Raw genomic sequence first — 18,720 nt, 5'->3', positions numbered from 1 at the left:
ACCGCTTCCTATATCTCAGGCTCGCCTTGTGGGAACAAGGGAGAGGGCCTTTTCTGCTGTGGCCCCCCGTTTGTGGAACTCACTGCCTAGTGAAATTAGGCAAGCCCCCACTCTTTTAGCCTTTAGGAAAGATTTAAAAACATGGCTATTCTGATGTGCCTTCGGAGAGTAACTGTTCTTTTGTCACTCCCCTCAACATTTATCCCCTAGACTGTTTCGTTATCTGATGTCCCTGTTCCCTGAGGTTTTTATCTTGATCCCTTTCTCCCCCTGAGTTTTTAACTTAGTGTTCATGTGGCTCGCCCCTGTTAGATTGCTTTCTTGATTCTGTGCTGTACTGTATATTTCATCAATTGTATTGGTTAATTGTATTATGATATGTTGTTTTGTTGTGTTATATTGTATTGTCCTGGGCAGGGCCCCATGTAAGCCGCCCCGAGTCCCTTTGGGGAGATGGTGGCGGGGTATAAATAAAGTTTTATTATTATTATTATTATTATTATTATTATTATTATTATTATTATTATTATAAAAGTCCTTATGGTTGCAATACTCTTTTGAGCCAGCCGATTGGACCTCTGCAGCTGAATGGCATCAACCCTAAGATGAAGTAGGGTGGGGAGAGTGAACTCCTGCTCCTTCTCCTGAAGAGCCTCATCCTGCCCAGACTCAGGTGCTTCCATTCTCGAAGGGTCCTGCTCCTGCTCAGCAGAAGCATTCTCTCTAGTGTCAGGTTGCTCATCCACCTGGGGCTCAGATTCTGCTGCTGGGAGGAAACCCTCCTCCCCATCATCCTCATCTTGCCCCAAGGTCCTGACATCATGACTGTATGAATAGACAGGCGGATGTTTGCAATGAGTCCTTACCACCAGCTTCTTTCGCTGCCTGAGGAGCACGGTGTGGTTGTAGACGGAGACCTTCAGCTCCTTGAGGAAGGTGATCTTGCTGTTCGTCCCTTCCGCCTTGTTCTCCCCCTCGATGCTGAAGGGCTCCAAGCGCTCAGGAGCGTCCGGGCGGCTTTGGGTGACCACATAGGTGTGCTTCCCTTGGAAGTGGTGCTGCAGGCCGTCGAAGGAGAAGTAGTGGGGGTCCCCTGTCACCAGGCACTTCCCAAAGCCTGCCGGGCAGGAGAGATGGCATATAAAATACTTTCGCTATTTTTTATTCCCCCCAAAAGAAAACATAGTAAAAGAACAATGCTAATAAAAAGAAGCAGATTTTAAAATAAGGTATATTGCTAAAATTATGCAGCTATCTAGCTGCTACAAGGAAGGACTTGCATGTTTTTGGTGTGAGGGTTGTTCAGCAGCGGAACAGACTATCCCATAGATTCTGCTTCTTTGGATGCTTTTAGAAGAGCATGGATGTCCATGGGTGCATCTGAACTGTAGAATTAATGCACTTTGACACCACTTTAACTGCTATGGATTACAATTATGCATGGCATCTAACCCTGTATGCCAAAAAGTCATAGAATCATAGAATCATAGAATAGTAGAGTTGGAAGACTAGAGTTGGACTAGATGGCCCTCATGGGCCATCTAGTCCAACCCCCCGCTAAGAAGCAGGAAGTCCTGGTACCTACACTTCCCAGTATTCCATACCATGGAACCATGGCAGTTAAAGTAGTGTCAAATTGCATTCCAGAGCCTCTGGTGGCCTAGGGGATAAAAGCCTCATGACTTGAAGGTTGGGTTGCTGACCTGAAGGCTGCCAGGTTCGAATCCCACCCAGGGAGAGCGTGGATGAGCTCCCTCTATCAGCTCCAGCTCCATGCGGGGACATGAGAGAAGCCTCCCACAAGGATGGTAAAAACATCAAAAACATCCGGCGTCCCCTGGGCAACGTCCTTGCAGATGGCCAATTCTCTCACTCCAGAAACAACTCAGGTTGCTCCTGACATGAAAAAAAAATCTGTCATGGCGTCATAGCAATGGATTCCTGAACCAGCAGGGGATTGGACTAGATGGCCCTTGGGGTCCCTCTCAGCTCTATCTATCTATATAAAAGGGTAATGAAATTTCGGCCTAGGACAAAACAACAAAACTACACATCCCAGAAACACTAAACTTGGCAGCAGAACCCCTCATCCATGCCTCTACGTTCATACAACAAAAAGAAAAGAAAAATAAAGTCCTAATTAGAGGGAGAGGAATAATTGTTTTTATCCAATTGCTGCCAGTTAGAAGGCTAAGCTCCGTCAGGGGAAAACCTTTACCCTTTACCTTAACTACCAACAATTCCTCAATACTTTATTTCCTATACCACCAGACTTTGCCACAGCAACGCGTGGCTGGGCACAGCTAGTACTTCTATAAAATGCAGGCCATGCATGCCGTGTGCATTTTCCATTAGATGCAGGAATGGGAGGCTCCAAGAGTCCAGCCCTTTTCCTTCCCACCTGAATCATTCACCATTTCCTGCCCTGAACACATTCTGGATTCCTACCAAGAATGGTTGCAAAGGGTCTGGTGCAGCCTGTGACTTCTTCTCATTCCTGCTTGGGTCCCTTTTGTCCCCAAACTGCAATGCTTCTATTCCTTCCATCACGTGGTTTCCTGTGCAGTAAAGTACCTGTTGGTTTGCAGCCGTACTTCCCGTTGTTCTTGAGCTGGCAGATCTCCCCGACGTCACACCCGAAGCTCTGGCACTTGAGGAGGCCTCCCGGGCGGCAGCGGCATTTCTGGCTGCAGTGCCGGGTCACCCAGGTCTCCCCCACCTGCCAGAAGGGAAGGAGACATTTCAGGAATATGAGCTCGGCAGGGGTTCAAAGGCCCGATGGGACCTCAAGAGGCAGGGCCTTCTTGGTGGCCGCTTCAAGGCTGGGGGTCCCTTCTTACTCTCCCTTTGCCTATTGATTCCAGCAGATCTTTATGAACTAGATTCTAGCCTGAGTTCTCACCTCAAGCCCAAGTGACTCAACAGGGAGTGCAACTAATACTATTTATTTTATTTTATCCCATTTCTACCCCACCTTTCTCTACCCTGCAGGGGACTCAAGGCGGCTTACGTATGGCAACTATTAGATGCCTTAAAACACATAGTAAACTTAAAATTAGTATATATTAAACATTTAAAAACATTGCATTCAATATTAAAATCACGTCATCCAAAAATCATAGTCCAGGGCCGTTCCGTTGTCATTCTACATATTCCAAGTCAATTATTGCAATGTATTAATTGGAGCTCCACAGCCCTCATCCCCGTTTTTCCTTTGTGTGAATTTTTTTTGAAAGGCATAATAAAAATGTATGGAAAACAATTTATTGACTGATAGTCAATAAAAATGATATATTTTTTAAAAAATAGCCAGGTATGAACAAATGTTTTAATATGATGACTTGTTTAAAAATATTTTAACTTTTTATCATTGGCTCTATCTTGCAAGCTATCTTGCGACAGCATTTTCACAATACTGTTGTGAAGATTCTTTGAGGAAGCAGTGACAAGTGAATTAAAAATTGGCAGCAAGTAGATTATGGAACCCTGTCATCACGCCTATTAAAATCTGTAGAGTAGGCACTGATAAAACTACACTGCAAAATTAACGCAGTCTGACACCACTTCTACTGCCATGGAGTCCTGGGAGTTGTAGTTTTACCAAATCATCAGTTTTCTTAGCCAAAGAGCACTGGTGCCTCACCACACTACAACTTCCAGGATTCCACACTACAGAGCCAGGACAGTTGAAGTGGCATCAATCCAACTGATTCAACAATGTAGAAACACCCAGGGCCTGCTTTATTTTGGATGAATGCGAAAGGAATGTGACTCTATGAAAAATATAATAATGCTTGGTCAAGGGAGTAGGAAAAGAGGGAGATTGCATGATGGGGAGATTGACGCCACCAAAGAAGCCTTGAAAGACCCGAGAAGGGCAGCTGCTTTGCAAGGCCTGAGCAGGGAGGCTGATGACCGGCAGTCTTGGAGTGGGAGTTGGTCATCCATGGGGCCGCCATAAACTGAGGTCAACATAACACCAGTAACAGCAGCCAACAACACCAGTAACGGAGCCCCCAGATGGCGTAGTGGACTAAGTGACTTGAAGGTTGGGTTGCTGACCTGAAAGCTGCCAGGTTCGAATCCCACCTGGGGAGAGTGCGGATGAGCTCCCTCTATCAGCTCCAGCTCCATGCGGGGACATGAGAGAAGCCTCCCACAAGGATGGTAAAAACATCAAAACATCCGGGCAATGTCCCCTGGGCAACGTCCTTGCAGACGGCCAATTCTCTCACTCCAGAAGCAACTCTGGTTGCTCCTGACACACACACACACACACACAAAAAAGCAGCCACAACAACAGAACTGCCTTGGGTCCTACTATTGGGGAAAGGGACAGAGGGGCATGAAGTACTGGATATACTCATGTACAAGTCAACCTCATGTATAGGTCAAAGGCAAGCTTTTGGGCCAAAATTATTCATTTTGAGATGACCTATGGATAGATTGAACATCACCTTACAGAGAGGGGACATCACCAATGTTGATTCAGAGGGTTAGACCCTTCTTGCCACCACCATCATCCTCCCAAGGCATTAAAAAGGGTCAAAAGTGGGCCTAAAATGGGGAGAATAGAAGGGTTCTGTCCTTCTGTTGGGTTTCTCAAACAAGGACTGTGCTTTCTGCCTTTTGTGGTTGATTGATATTATTATCGCTGTATTAACTCCTGTTTCATTGTCTTACTGTGTTTTATTTTTTGTATATGATGCAATGTATTTATGCTGTTGTTTTTGTAAATTATGCTGGTTGGGCCTTGCCCCATGTGAGCTGCCCCGAGTCCCCATGGGGAGATGGTGGCGGGATATAAATAAAGTTTTATTATTGTTATTATTATTGTTGTTGTTGTTGTTGTTGTTATTATTATTTTGCCACTTGCCTCAGAAATGGTTCCTTGTTTGGACAAGAGATAAGGCTCAGTATATCAATTGACCCATCAATAAGCTGGCCCAGTTTTTGATAGGGGGCGGCGAGGTTGTCCTGTCAGGGTTCGAATTTTGACATCCGGAGAATCTCATAAACTCTCTCCCTGACATTGACAGCCTGGACCAGCAGATGGCATTGGAGACCAAGTTGTGGAACTTTCCGGAAGCGCAGACTTGGGAACGAGGGGGGTGAGGGCTTTAAAAACAAGTCTTTTTCTTCTGTAGAGATAATTGCAAATACAGCCATCTCCAATCAAATCTGTTGTGAGTGGCCTTCTTTCTGCTAACAAGCTCCTGCAGTGTGACATTAAGACTCTACTGGTATTTTCCCCATTTCCCCATTTTGGGACTGAACTTGTTAGACTTACGTATACATATACCAATCTCTACGCAACTCTGGAAGTTATGGACCCAGAATGGACAGATCTGCCGGATCCATTCAGAGTGGGCAGAGCAGCAAGTAAAACCAAGAGTGAATTCACCATCCCGCACAATAATGATGTCCCAGTCCCAGTCCCATCCCATGGAGGAGGAGGATCGGAGGGCTCACTTTGTAGTAGTTGTCGTCCTTGTCGTGGCACCCACACTCGCTGAGCGGCACGCATTGGTCATCACTGAGGACATGCCCCTCGTCGCAGGCACACCCTTCCAGGCACTGCCCGGCTGGCTTCTCGCAAAGGTCCTTGGCGTAAATGTCGGTGCAGGTTGCGGGGCAGGGGGAGGCGCAGTCAGTGTAGTGGCTGTTCGGTGGGCACGGAAGGGCTGCGGGGAGAGAACCACGGGGTCATGGACTTGTAAGGAATGGACTGAATGAATAATGTGGGGTCTGGCTCAGCCTATAATGACCTGGTAAGGCTGAAGACACCATCCAAATAATAGAATGTGGAAAACTGCATTATGGACAAAGTGTCAGCATGGAGGTCAGGGTGAGTGCTGGGTAGGTTTCTTCAAACTCCATCAATCATCTTCTCCAGCACCCTGATTAATTGGTTGCAATCGGCTTCCACACCAATTCCTCTTTAATGTCAGACTCAAACACATCTGTTGTCTGAAATCCAAACATTTATTTCAATATGTATAATACATATTTACAAAGCACAGCAAAAGCCATCGCTCTGAGTTGGCATTCTTCTATAGCCTCTTCGCTCGGCAAGCTCCAGCTCAACACACAGAGATAAGAAAGCACATTCCTCAGTCTGCAGGAAGTCCCCGACCTCCAAGGCCAGAAATCATGCCTGATTGGTCATAGCAGGCTGTCAGTCAAAACTAGCCTGCTGTTAACTGTTTCATTACTGAAACACACACTCTTGTACAACAGCAGAAAACACTTGATTTACATTTCATACACATACAACCATAATCCAACACAAAGGAGGTGAAGAATTTGATCAATTTTGGCATGAAAAGTGCTAATGAGAAAGCTGTTGAACTGACTTGAGAACTTTGGGGTCTAAACAACACATGTTTACATAGTCAAAGACAAGGCCACATTAAGAAAGAAGTTAAACAACTATCTGTTCTGCAACTGATGAGGCTCCAGTAGGTCTGGGCTGAATGACAGAGCTTATCTAAATAGCCAAGCAATGGATAACCAAAAGTTGCTACTTAAAGAGACCCTTTTCCTTTTCAACAGTGTGGCAGATCTGTGAGGAATGCAGCCTTTGTCCACCCGCCTTTCTTCTCCAGCAGCAGGCCTGAATGGAGGAGGTTGGTGACTAGGAATGATGAATGTATGTGAGTGAAAGCTCAATATATGTGATGTTCCCCCCTTTGTCTGTGTAACCAATATAGCTGTTTATAAAACGAGTCTGTGTGTCTGTCTACTTGTTTCTCTGAAAGTACCTGATGCACTCTGTCCCACTAAAAATGGACTAAATAACATTTTAAGGTTCAAAAAGTGTCCATGAGAGACTCGTAGAGAAGGAAGGTCCACAGAAGCCACCCAGTCCAACCCCCTTCTGACAGGCAGAAAGACACCATCCAAACCCTCTCAACAGATAGCCATCCAGCCTCTGCTTTAAAACATCCAGAGAAGGAGACTCCACTGTACTTCCAGGAAACATATAACATCACCAAACAGCTCTAGTCACCAGGAAGTTCTTCCTATTATTTATTTGGAATCTCTTTTCCTGCACTTTGAGTCCATTCCCCATTGTGACCAAGTCTCGAGAGCAGCAGAAAACAAGTGTGCCCCCTTCTCCTCAATGGGACCTCTTTTCAAATACCTGACCCAAGATGTTTGCCATTCTCCTTGCCCCTTCCCCTTCCCCAACTTCCTCCAGCCCCACTCACGGCAGAAGGTGCTATTTCTCCACTTGAGGGACACTCCTTCGGTCTTGCAGGCATCCGCATAGGCTTGGGTGATGGCACACAGGGTGGAGAGCATCCCGTCGTACTTGCACATGTCATAGATGCAGGTCTGGACAAAGAGCTCTGGCCGGACCAGGCGGTGGCAGGGTGCAAAGAGGCTGGACTGTAGGACATGGCATTGCTCCTCCACAAACGGACGCAGCTGGGCAGAGCAGGGAGGGTCCAGGTCCTGGCGGTCATCTGGCAAACAGCTGCAATGGGATGGCACACAAGTGGTCTGGGTCAGGAGCATGAAAATGACCTCCTCACTGCCCCTTACATCTCCCATATGGAACAGCTGAGACACTTTCTACACCTCCCTCTCCTCTAACTCCTTCCATGGCAGAGATTAACCCCAAGACAATTATAGGCTTCGATCTTGTGGATGGTTTTTGCAAGTGTCAGTTGCCCAATGCCTGTGCATGTTGTTGCTGTTGTTAATATTGTTTTAATGTCATTGCATAAGAAGGTGCCATTTGGAAAAGAGGTTATGGACATCCCTGATGGCCAATATTGAACCCAAATGGAATACAAAACTGGAAGCAGGAGATGGAGAAGCTCCATTTACTCTGCAAAAACAAGACCAGGAGCAGATTGTGGCATAGACCATGATTTACTCGCATCCAAAATCTGTGACACAGACCAAGAAATGCTCACAGCAAAAACAAAACAAACAAACAAAACCAAAGTAAGGCTAAACAAGAACATTAAACCAGCCATCATGCCAAAATCCAACCCTGTAGAATTTAAAGATAATAAGGTAAATTGATTTGCGCTATTAAACCTAATTAACTGGGAGTTAGAAAGACTCTGGATTTAAGCTACAAACATTGTCAGGGAAGAATGCCAAAAGATACTGTCTGCAGCAGAAAAGAAAGAGAAGCCAGGTGACAGGTGAAACTCTTCAAGGACAGGTGAGAATCAAAAGGCATGCAGAAAAAGAAGAATTAAAGCACCCCCATCCAGCCTCTGTTATAATGTCTCTAAGGAAGGAGCTTCCACAACACTCCGAGGCAGTGAGTTCAACTGTTGATCAGCTTAGTGACTTGAGTGCAGGGACCAGGAGAACTATGAAAATAATCAATAGATCTTTTCTACACGATAGAATCATAGAGTTGGAAGGGTTCCCCAGAGGCCATGGAGTTGAACCTGCCAGGGGTTTACCTGGCATCGCTGTCGCTGTCCACCTTCCAGCTGTTCCCAAACTGGGTGACATTTTGGGCCTGGGTTCCGTCCGGCATCATCAGCTCATCTCCCTGGAAGCTGTTGTAGTTCCCACACAGGCCACAAACCTGGGAGACAAAGCCAGGTGGCATCAGAGAGGGTCCCAATGGCCAAAGGAGCATAGTGTGTGTGTGTGTGTGTGGGGGGGGGGGCTATAGGGCTGCATGGGTTGGCCCCCTTCCTCAAATTTCTCCCGGCTAGAGCTGTACTCCCCACCCATCAATTGGTTCTCATGAATCTGCTCTGGGTTGTAGTCTGAACTTTGGAGTAGCCTTCAAAGAACCTCAACCAATGTTGTTTACTTGGGAACTGCATCATGGTGAGGACCTGTAGAATTAGAAGGAAATTAGGCCACTTCAGGGGTCCATTAATAGTGGAGTTATCAAATGGAGCCTCCATTTCCAGAGGCAGTCTATCTTACGATGACAATGAGAGGGAGGAATCACACATGGAAAACACTTGGCTGGAATTCTGCTTTCTAGGCAAAGAAAGATGGGACAGGCAATTTTCTGACCTAAAGGACCAGGCTGTGGCGCAGGCTGGTGAGCAGCTGCTGCAATAAATCACTCTGACCATGAGGTCATGAGTTCGAGGCCAGCTCGTGGCGGGGTGAGCACCCGTCAATTAAAAAAAATTAAAAATAGCCCCTGCTTGTTACTGACCTAGCAACCCGAAAGATAGTTGCATCTATCAAGTAGGAAATAAGGTACCACTTATAAAAGTGGGGAGGCAAGTTTAACTAATTTACGACGTTGGAATGAGGAAGTGAGGAAATGCTGCCAGAGTGGATGATGAAGCAGTTGCTCCCCCCTGTGGCCAGAATCGAACATCCCCTCAGGAGAAGGTTAAATTGCCTCTGCGTCTGTCTGTCTCGGTCTCTGTTGATGTGTTTATGGGCATTGAATGTTTGCCCTGTGTGTGTATAATGTGATCCGCCCTGAGTCCCCTTCGGGGTGAGAAAGAAGGGCGGAATATAAATACTGTAAATAAATAATAAATAAATAAACTATTCCAAGCAGTTTTGTTATCTTCTGGAACTTGGCAAGTTTCTTCTTATGGGAGATTCAAGACCCTTTGGGTGCCTGTGTGTAACCACGGAGGAGCCCAGCAGCATGCTCTCCCTTTCAGGAGCAAAGCCAGCTCTGCTGCCAACGGAAACAAAGCCTGCTGCCCACAGACTCACCTGGGAGAAGTAGGTGCCCGGGAGGCTGATCTCCAGGTGTTGGTCCCCGTCGTATTTCACCACCAGCCCAAAGTCGGTCTCCACGACTAAGTAGATGCCCACGTTGCCTACGGAAATGCTCTTACCCCTGGTGCGCCTCTCCACCGGTGCGTAGGCTCTCTCCCGGTCAAACTGCAGCGGGAAAAGAGACCCATCAGGGCTCCGGCCTTGGCAACTCTCCCCCTTCGGCACACCTTCACTCAGGCCCATCTACACTGCCATAGAATGCAGCTTCAGAATGCAGTTCATCTGCACCCTGATACAACCATCATTCCACTTCTAAGACCCAGACAATGGCTGCAAACCCCATGGGAGGCCTTGCACATGGAGAATGCATTTTGCCACAGAAGTGGTACAGCAATACTCCAAAATTAAAAAAAATTATCTGGGATTCCAAAATGCTCCAAATCCTGAAATTGTCCACCTAAATAGATGAGGTAATGGCTCTTTCGCTTTCTGTTTGTTTACTGTACCCAAATTTTGCCTCATGCAAAAAATTATTTAAAATATTGTGCATAAAATGGTAACCTATATACAAACTGAATTTTGTGTTTAGACTTGCGTCCGACCTCCAAGGTGTCACATTGTGGATATAGACGCCAATACAGGTATTATGGAACTCAAAACACTTCAGATCCCAAGCATTTTGCATAAGGGAGACTCAGCCTGTGTGTGTGTATGTGTGTGTGTGTATGTGTGTGTGTGTGTGTGTATGTATATGTATGTGTATATATATATATGTGTGTGTGTGTGTGTGTGTGTGTGTGTGTGTGTGTGTGTGTGTGTATATATATATATATATAGGTAAAGATTTTCCCCAGACGTTAAGTCCAGTCGTGACCGACTCTGGGGATTGGTGCTCATCTCCATTTCTAAGCCGAAGAGCCGGCATTGTCCATAGACACCTCCAAGGTCATGTGTCCGGCATTACTGCATGGAGCACTGTTATCTTCCTGCCAGAGCGGTACCTATTGATCTACTCACATTGGCATGTTTTCGAACTGCTAGGTTGGCAGGAGCTGGGGCTAACAGCGGGCACTCATTCCGCTCCTGGGATTTGAACCTGGAACCTTTCGGTCTGCAAGTTCAGCAGCTCAGCACTTTAACACACTGTGCCACCACCAGGTGACGATAGTGACCATATATATATATATATATGTATATATATGGTCACTATGTGACTTCCAATTTATGGCAACCCTACGGCGAATCTTGCACAAGGTTTTGTGAGACTTGATAACTTTTTCAAGGACCAGAGGTCCCCAACGTTGCTCCCTTTCCTCAGCAGGATTTTGTGGATTCCAAGTCAGCTGGATGTCAAATCCATTTCAGGATTTAGTCACATTACTTCCACTTTATGGCAACCCTAAGGTGAATCTTGCACAAGGTTTTGTGAGACTTGATAACTTTTTTAAGGACCAGAGGTCCCCAACGTTGCTCCATTTCCTCAGCAGGATTTTGTGGCTTCTAAGTCATTTGGATGCCAAATCCACTTCAGGATTTAGTCTGGAACTGGAACTTAAAAGGAGCTGTTCCAGGTGCTTATACTCCCTCATGGGACCCGCCCTTTGGAGAACTCATTCAAAGCTTCTTTCCATGGCTGAACTCAGGAAAGTCTCCAAGCTGCCCTTAGTTGCATCTATGCAGGAGAATGAATGCAGTTGGACACCACTTGAGGTTTGCCAAGGTCCTTAGCCTCCTCTGCCAGAGATGGTCAATGCCTCAACCAGGATTTCACAGCATGTTCATACAGAGAAGGCTAGAGACCTTGACAAACCTCATCTCCCCTGAGACGTGGCATTTAAAAGTGGTGCCAAACTGTGTGATGTGTGGGAGGATAAATGTTTGGGCTTTGGTGAAGGCCTAGTAAGGCTTGCCAAGACTGAAGATGCCATCCTAAGATTGAGGTCTGAAATTACATTATGAAGGAGATTGAAAGTGCTGACGAAGAAAAACTGCTGAACTGACAATAACTGACCTGGGAACTTTTGGTGTAAACAATAGGTTGACATGGTCAGAGACAAGTTAAAGAAGTTGAAAACCATGGGTCCTTACTTGAGGAAGAAAAACAACACTTGTCTGAAACTAATGGAGTGTCAGTACGTTTCTGCGAATAACAAATTCATAGAATCATAGAATAGTAGAGTTGGAAGAGACCTCAAGGGCCATCTAGTCCAACCCCCCGCTAAGAAGCAGGAAATCGCATTCAAAGCACCCCCGACAGATGGCCATCCAGCCTCTGCTTAAAAGCCTCCAAAGAAGGAGCCTCCACCACGGCCCGGGGGAGAGAGTTCCACTGCCGAACAGCTCTCACAGTGAGGAAGTTCTTCCTGATGTTCAAGTGGAATCTCCTTTCCTGTAGTTTGAAGCCCTTGTTCCCTTGCGTCCTAGTCTGCAGGGCAGCAGAAAGGAAGCTCCCTCCCTCCTCCCTATGACTTCCCTTCACGTATTTGTACATGGCTATCATGTCTCCTCTCAGCCTTCTCTTCTGCAGGCTAAACATGCCCAGCTCTTTAAGCCTCTCCTCATAGGGCTTGTTCTCCAGACCCTTGATCATTTTAGTTGCCCTCCTCTGGACGCTTTCCAGCTTGTCAGCATCTCCCTTCATCTGCGGTGCCCAAAACTGGACACAGTATTCCAGGTGTGGTCTGACCAAGGCAGAATAGAATAAGGGGGAGCATGACTTCCCTGGATCTAGACGCTATTCCCCTATTGATGCAGGCCAAAATCCCATTGGCTTTTTTAGCTGCCGCATCACATTGTAGGCTCATGTTTAACTTGTTGTCCACAAGGACTCCAAGATCTTTTTCGCACACACTGCTGTCAAGCCAGGCATCGTCCCCCATTCTGTATCTTTGATTTCCATTTTTTCTGCCGAAGTGAAGTATCTTGCATTTGTCCCTGTTGAACTTCATTTTGTTAGTTTCGGCCCATCTCTCTAGTCTGTCAAGATCGTTTTGAATTCTGCTCCTGTCTTCTGGAGTGTTGGCTCTCCCTCCCAGTTTGGTCCCGTCTGCAAACTTGATGATCGTGCCTTCTAACCCTTCGTCTAAGTCGTTAATAAAGATGTTGAACAGAACCGGGCCCAGGACGGAGCCCTGCTTGTGGCACTCCACTTGTCACTTCTTTCCATGATGAAGACGACGCATTGGTGAGCACCCTTTGGGTTCGTTCGCTTAGCCAATTACAGATCCACCTAACCGTAGTTTTGTCTAGCCCACATTTTACTAGTTTGTTTGCCAGAAGGTCGTGGGGGACTTTGTCGAAGGCCTTACTGAAATCTAGATATGCTACATCCACGGCATTCCCTGTATCGACCCAACCAATTGTCAGTCAAGAAAACAACAACAGGAAAATTGTTACATAAAGGGACACTTTTCTCTTGGAAAATGTGTCAGACCGGCAGGAACACCATTGTGAACAACTTCCTCCTCTCAAGAAGCTGATCAAGGATGGTGAGCACGAATGAGGAAGGAACGGATTATGAGTGAATGTTAGAGTATATGTGAATGTACCCTTTTTGTCTGTGTGACCAATATACAGTAGAGTCTCACTTCTCCAACATTTGCTTATCCAACGATCTGGATTATCCAACACAGTCTACCTTTTAGTAGTCAATGTTTTTGTAGTCAATGTTTTCAATAGCATTGTGATGTTTTGGTGCTAAATTCGTAAATACAGTAATTACTACATTACGTAACCGCGTATTGAATTGCTTTTTCTGTTGATTTGTAGTAAAACATGATGTTTTGGTGCTTAATTTATAAAATCATAATGTAATTTGATATTTAATAAGCTTTTCCTTAATCCCTCCTTCTTATCCAACATTTTCTCTTATCCAATGTTCTGCTGGCCCGTTTATGTTGGATAAGTTAGGGTTAGAATAATAATGAAGAATAAGCATGTGTTGGCTTCGGTGCGGTCTGAATTACGGCTCTTGTATAAGGTCTGGTGGATGAATGGCATAAGCACTTTGCATTGTTTTAAACTTTGTATATTGTATTTTATGACTATTTTATGACTGTTTTAACTGTTTTAATCGTTTTAGTTTATTGTATATCAGTGTAACGGCATCAATTGCCACTTGTAAGCCGCCCTGAGTCCCCTCGGGTGAGAAGGGCGGGGTATAAATAATTGAAATAAATAAATAAATAAATAAATAAGTGAGACTCTACTGTAGTTGTTATTAAACCCAATACTGGAGTCTTCTTTCTCTGAAAGTGCCTAATGCACCCTGACCCATTGAAAACAGATCAAAGAAGATTTTAAGGTTCAAAAAGCATTCATGACAACTTGGTTCATTCTACCCTGTAGATTCGCCCCTAGTCCCACTCAGCCAGATGCCAAAGTAGCAAGCAGTTCAATCCCCCAAACGGTCCAGGTTTCCCTCCATACCAAGATCCTCTTGTTGTTCTGGAGGGTGACCCGGGTGCCGTGGACGTCAACGTAGACCTCCCGCAGGTAGGTGGCGCCCTTCTGGCCTCGCTCTTCGTTCCTCCCGCTGACGGCGAAGGGGGTGGCGCTGCTGTTGTTGGCGCAGAGGGTGGCCAGGGTGTAGGTGCAGCTGCCCAGGAAGGTGTGCATCACCTTGTCGAAGGTGTAATAGTGCGGGTCTCCGGCCACGTGGCATGACGCCCGGCCTGCGGAAGGAAGGGGAAGCTCAGAGCCACGCACCCATTGGGAGACAGAGGCCAAGGGAAGCCAGAGGATGAACATGAACCATCAGGACCAAGGGAGAGTTAGGAGATGGGTCCTGTTTCTCTTCCATACACTAGCACAAGAGTTGGAGGCCAACACATTTTGTTTTTCAAAGACAAAGAAAGGTTGGGTTTGAGAAATTAGGTACCGCTAATTAAACGGAGGAGATATTTTATGACACCATAAAAGAAAAAGACTAGAAATGCCGGCGACCAAAAGGAAGGAGGAAGTCCTGATGGCTCTTTGTCATAGAGTATGGAGCAACAGCACCCCCTTGTGGCTGAATCCAAGCACAGCCTCCAAGGCATCGAAGCTGGAGCTCGACACAACATACCTCCTTTCTCTTTGTTCTGTTTATCCAAACGACATTGAATGTTTGCTGTGTATGTGCATGTAATCTGCCTTGAGTCCCCTTGGGGAGATAGGGCGGGATATAAATAAAGTGTTATTATTTATAAAGTGTTACTGGGACCAACTATTAGTTGGCAGAGAAATCACTACTGTAATTTTTGAGTAAAGAATCTTATCTGGAATGTTAGTGAAAGCTGCAGCTGCCAATCAGAGCTGACACCATGGGGCCAAATGAACCCTCAAGGTTCTGTATAAGCTAAGGAAGCGGCCTATGTTGCTATGAGGGGATCTGATCCACACCACCATCATCCTAAGTCTGATTCTGGAAGTCAAGTCAGGTCACATTAGGATAGGATTGGGACAGGAGACCACCAGGATTCTTCTCCAGTTAAAGCAGGAATGAATCCTGTGGGTGCCAGTCAGAGCGGTCAATATTGGCTTAATTGACCAAGTGTCTGAATTGTTTTCCAGGTTGAGTCGCAGGCATGGAAACAGGAAAGCCTGAAGCCCCAGTGATCCATAGCAACCTCAGGATGACAGTATTGGACTTGGATGGGTCGAAGACCTGGTTCAGTCCCCTTTGACCTATTATTATTAATATTTTTTTAATCATGAGAACTCATGTCAGGAAGCAGGTAAAAAAATATGAACAATCCAAACAATTCCAAATTAAAACCAATGAACAGTGAAATAAAAACATGTTAACCTAATTAAAAATTCCAACAAATGACATGTCTTCATTTGAGTTGCTGAACTACCACCTGCTCCTCCTTTCATTTCCTTACAGCTGGATGCTCTATGAACAGAATGAGCATACTTAGACTCTCCAGATGTTTTGGACTTTCAACTCCCACAATTCCTAACAACCTACCAGCCCAAGTTTGCCCAAGCCTGCTCTATGGAGACCCCTACCCCACATTGTCCAGCCTCCAAGCCTTGCCCACCGGCCCCAGACTCACTTCTGGTGTGGCAGCCAAGCACTCCATCCTGAACACCACATTTCTCCAGGACACCACATTCCCAAGGTGTGCATGCAATGGAGCCGCCATGTTCACAGGTGCAGCGCTCGCTGCAGGTCTCCTCCGGGAACCAACTCTCCCAAAGCTGCAGAAAGAGAGAGAGAGAGAGAGAGAGAGAGAGAGACAAAGAAAGAGATCCATCACATCTGGGCGGACGTCTGGAAGAACATGGCCATACAGCCCGGAATACATACAACAACCATGTTTGGGTTTGTTTGCAGGGGACCTGGCAGTTGAAGTTGATATTGTTCTTTATGAGTTCCACGGAGGTGGCGCTTTCCTCCATGGGGATGGCTTTTGTGGTCAAAGAATGGACACAGGTGTGTCTTCTTTGCTCACGGCCTCAATGACAACAAAGGGAGACAACCTGCCTGGAAGTACTGGCCCTGGTCATTGATGCACCCGCAGCTGCTCTCGGGGACGCATCGGTCTCCGCTCAGGAGGAAGCCTTCGTCGCAGAAGCATCCCTCGACGGGCAGACGGCTGCATGCGCTGCGCAAAGCAGGAGTCACGCAACTAGCGACACAGCGCTCCCCACAGCTTTGGAAGTGGCTCCCCGAAGGGCAGGAGATGGCTGCAAGGAAGAAGCAGAAAGGAAGAGAAACTCAGTGCATCCCCACAAGGCCTTCCACACGTTCACTCTGTACGTCTATGACAATGGTGGGCAACCTTTTGCGCTTGGTGTGTCAAAATTCACCAAACAACCTAGCATGACTTGGGTGGTGTGTCACTTCAAGAAAAAAAAAACAACAACACAATTTCGCAATATGTATAGTTTAAGTAACAAAAATACATAATAGTAATATATAGCTGTATTTAATAAATCAAAACTATTTACTACCATTATTTCCATGTAGAACAATCTATGGTACCTCTTGCAGTTTCCACACTGATTTTTCTCTATTCTAGTTTCAATGTAGTCACGAATAATGAATAATATAATAATAATATAATAGTAATCATATGATAATATACTACAATAACAGAATAATAATAGAATGATTATATATATATATATACACACACACACACACACACACACACACACACACACACACACACAGTAGAGTCTCACTTATCCAACATTCGCTTATCCAACGTTTTGGATTATCCAACGCATTTTTGTAGTCAATGTTTTCAATACATCGTGATATTTTGGTGCTAAATTCATAAATACAGTGATTACTACATAGCATTACTGAGTATTGAACTACTTTTTCTGTCAAATTTTTTGTAAAGCATGATGTTTTGGTGCTTAATTTGTAAAATCATAACCTAATTTGATGTTTAATAGGTTTCTCCTTAATGTCTCCTTATTATCCAACATATACGCTTATCCAACGTTCTGCTGGCCCATTTATGTTGGATAAGTGAGACTCTAATGTACAGTAGAGTCTCACTTATCCAACACTCGCTTATCCAGCGTTCTGGATTATCCAACACATTTTTGTAGTCAATGTTTTCAATATATCGTGATTTTTTGGTGCTAAATTCATAAATACAGTAATTACTACGTAGCATTACTGCATATTGAACTACTTTTTCTGTCAAATTTGTTGTATAACATGATGTTTTGGTGCTTAATTTGTAAAATCATAACCTAATTTGATGTTTAATAGGCTTTTCCTTAATCTCTCCTTATTATTCAACATATTCGCTTATCCAACGTTCTGCCAGCCCGTTTATGTTGGATAAGCGAGACTCTACTGTATGTATGTGTATATATATATATATATATATATATATAAATGTAATGTGCATAATTCCTATGGAGTAAACAACAAAACCACGTGACGAAATCACACTGAATTTGGCCACAAAAGACATAGTCATCCAATCAATCTGCATGCGGCAGCGTGTCAGCAAAAATGGCTAGGCGTGTCAGTGCTGACACGCGTGTCATAGGTTGGCCATCACTGGTCTATGAGAACTAGTGTGGCATTGTAGCTGAGACGTTGGAAGATGACTTTGGAGACCAGAGTTTGATCCCCACTCAATTAGGGCTGACCTTGGGCAAGTCACATATACTGCAGAATGAGTGCAATTGGATATGACTTGGATTGCCTTGGTTTAATGCCATAGAATCCTGGGAGTTGGAGTTCACTTCACTTCACTTTATTTCTTAATTAGTCTCTTTCCACCAGAGTGCTCCGAGCGACTTACAATTCAAAATATCATTCCACAATATAAAAACATTCAACATAAAAACATTCAACAGTGACTATTTGGCAAATTAGATCTGATTTACTTAAATGCACAACCAAACAGCCAAGTCTTGAGCGCTTTTACAAAAGGTCGCAACTCCGACATTGCTCTAACATATGGAGGCCATGAGTTCCCCAGAATCGGAGCAGAGGTCGAAAAGGCTCTACTATGCCTTGTAGCTTCCAGGTTGAAAGATCTTGAGCCTTTTCTGCCAAAGAGTCCTGGTGCATCACCAAACTGCAAGTCCCAGGATGACACTGAGCCATGACCATTAAAGTGGTGTGAAACTGCATCAGCGCAGCTTCAGAAGAAGGCAAATTCAATTTGAGTGTTACATTGATTCCCGTTCAGCTTTGACAACCCACTGGGTGACCTTGGGCAAGTCACAATCTCTCAGCTTCAGAGAAATGCAAAGGTAAACCTCATCTGAACTAATGATGCTCAGAAAACCCAGTGACTTGGGAGGCCCACAACAACAATGCAAACCTCTGCTCAGATAGTTACATAGTGGTTTGGACTGCAACCAAATGCTCTACCAATTATGCATGCATGCACAATGCATATGCAATGCCCATACATGCTCAATGTGCCTCTACTTGCCTAATAGCACTAACACCTTTTTCGCAACCTTGGACTGCACCAAAGGCAAATACCCCACTGTTTCTCTAGAGCAGAGCTTTTCAAACATTTCATGTTGGTGACACACTTTTTAGACACGCATCATTTCACA

The 18,720-nt window shown here is 45.2% G+C and overlaps 1 protein-coding gene across 1 annotated transcript in view; it reads right to left on the bottom strand.

The window, feature by feature from the left end:
- Positions 1 to 18,720, bottom strand: part of LOC103280851 (uncharacterized) — a 97,191-nt gene that overhangs the window by 18,005 nt on the left and 60,466 nt on the right. Inside the window, exons 35-43 of the mRNA XM_062976995.1 lie at positions 16,157 to 16,359; positions 15,726 to 15,870; positions 14,113 to 14,357; positions 9,679 to 9,849; positions 8,436 to 8,563; positions 7,215 to 7,483; positions 5,473 to 5,684; positions 2,575 to 2,719; positions 867 to 1,117 (exon numbers count right to left, since the gene is read on the bottom strand). Coding sequence (XP_062833065.1) covers positions 867 to 1,117; positions 2,575 to 2,719; positions 5,473 to 5,684; positions 7,215 to 7,483; positions 8,436 to 8,563; positions 9,679 to 9,849; positions 14,113 to 14,357; positions 15,726 to 15,870; positions 16,157 to 16,359 — 1,769 coding nt within the window. The remainder of the gene's footprint in view (positions 1 to 866; positions 1,118 to 2,574; positions 2,720 to 5,472; positions 5,685 to 7,214; positions 7,484 to 8,435; positions 8,564 to 9,678; positions 9,850 to 14,112; positions 14,358 to 15,725; positions 15,871 to 16,156; positions 16,360 to 18,720) is intronic.

This window comes from Anolis carolinensis, chromosome 3 (genome assembly GCF_035594765.1).
Source record: "Anolis carolinensis isolate JA03-04 chromosome 3, rAnoCar3.1.pri, whole genome shotgun sequence".
In the NCBI taxonomy this organism is placed as follows: Eukaryota; Metazoa; Chordata; class Lepidosauria; order Squamata; family Dactyloidae; genus Anolis; species Anolis carolinensis.
Note: the sequence above shows the minus strand (reverse complement) of the source record. Positions and strands in the feature narration are given on the sequence as shown.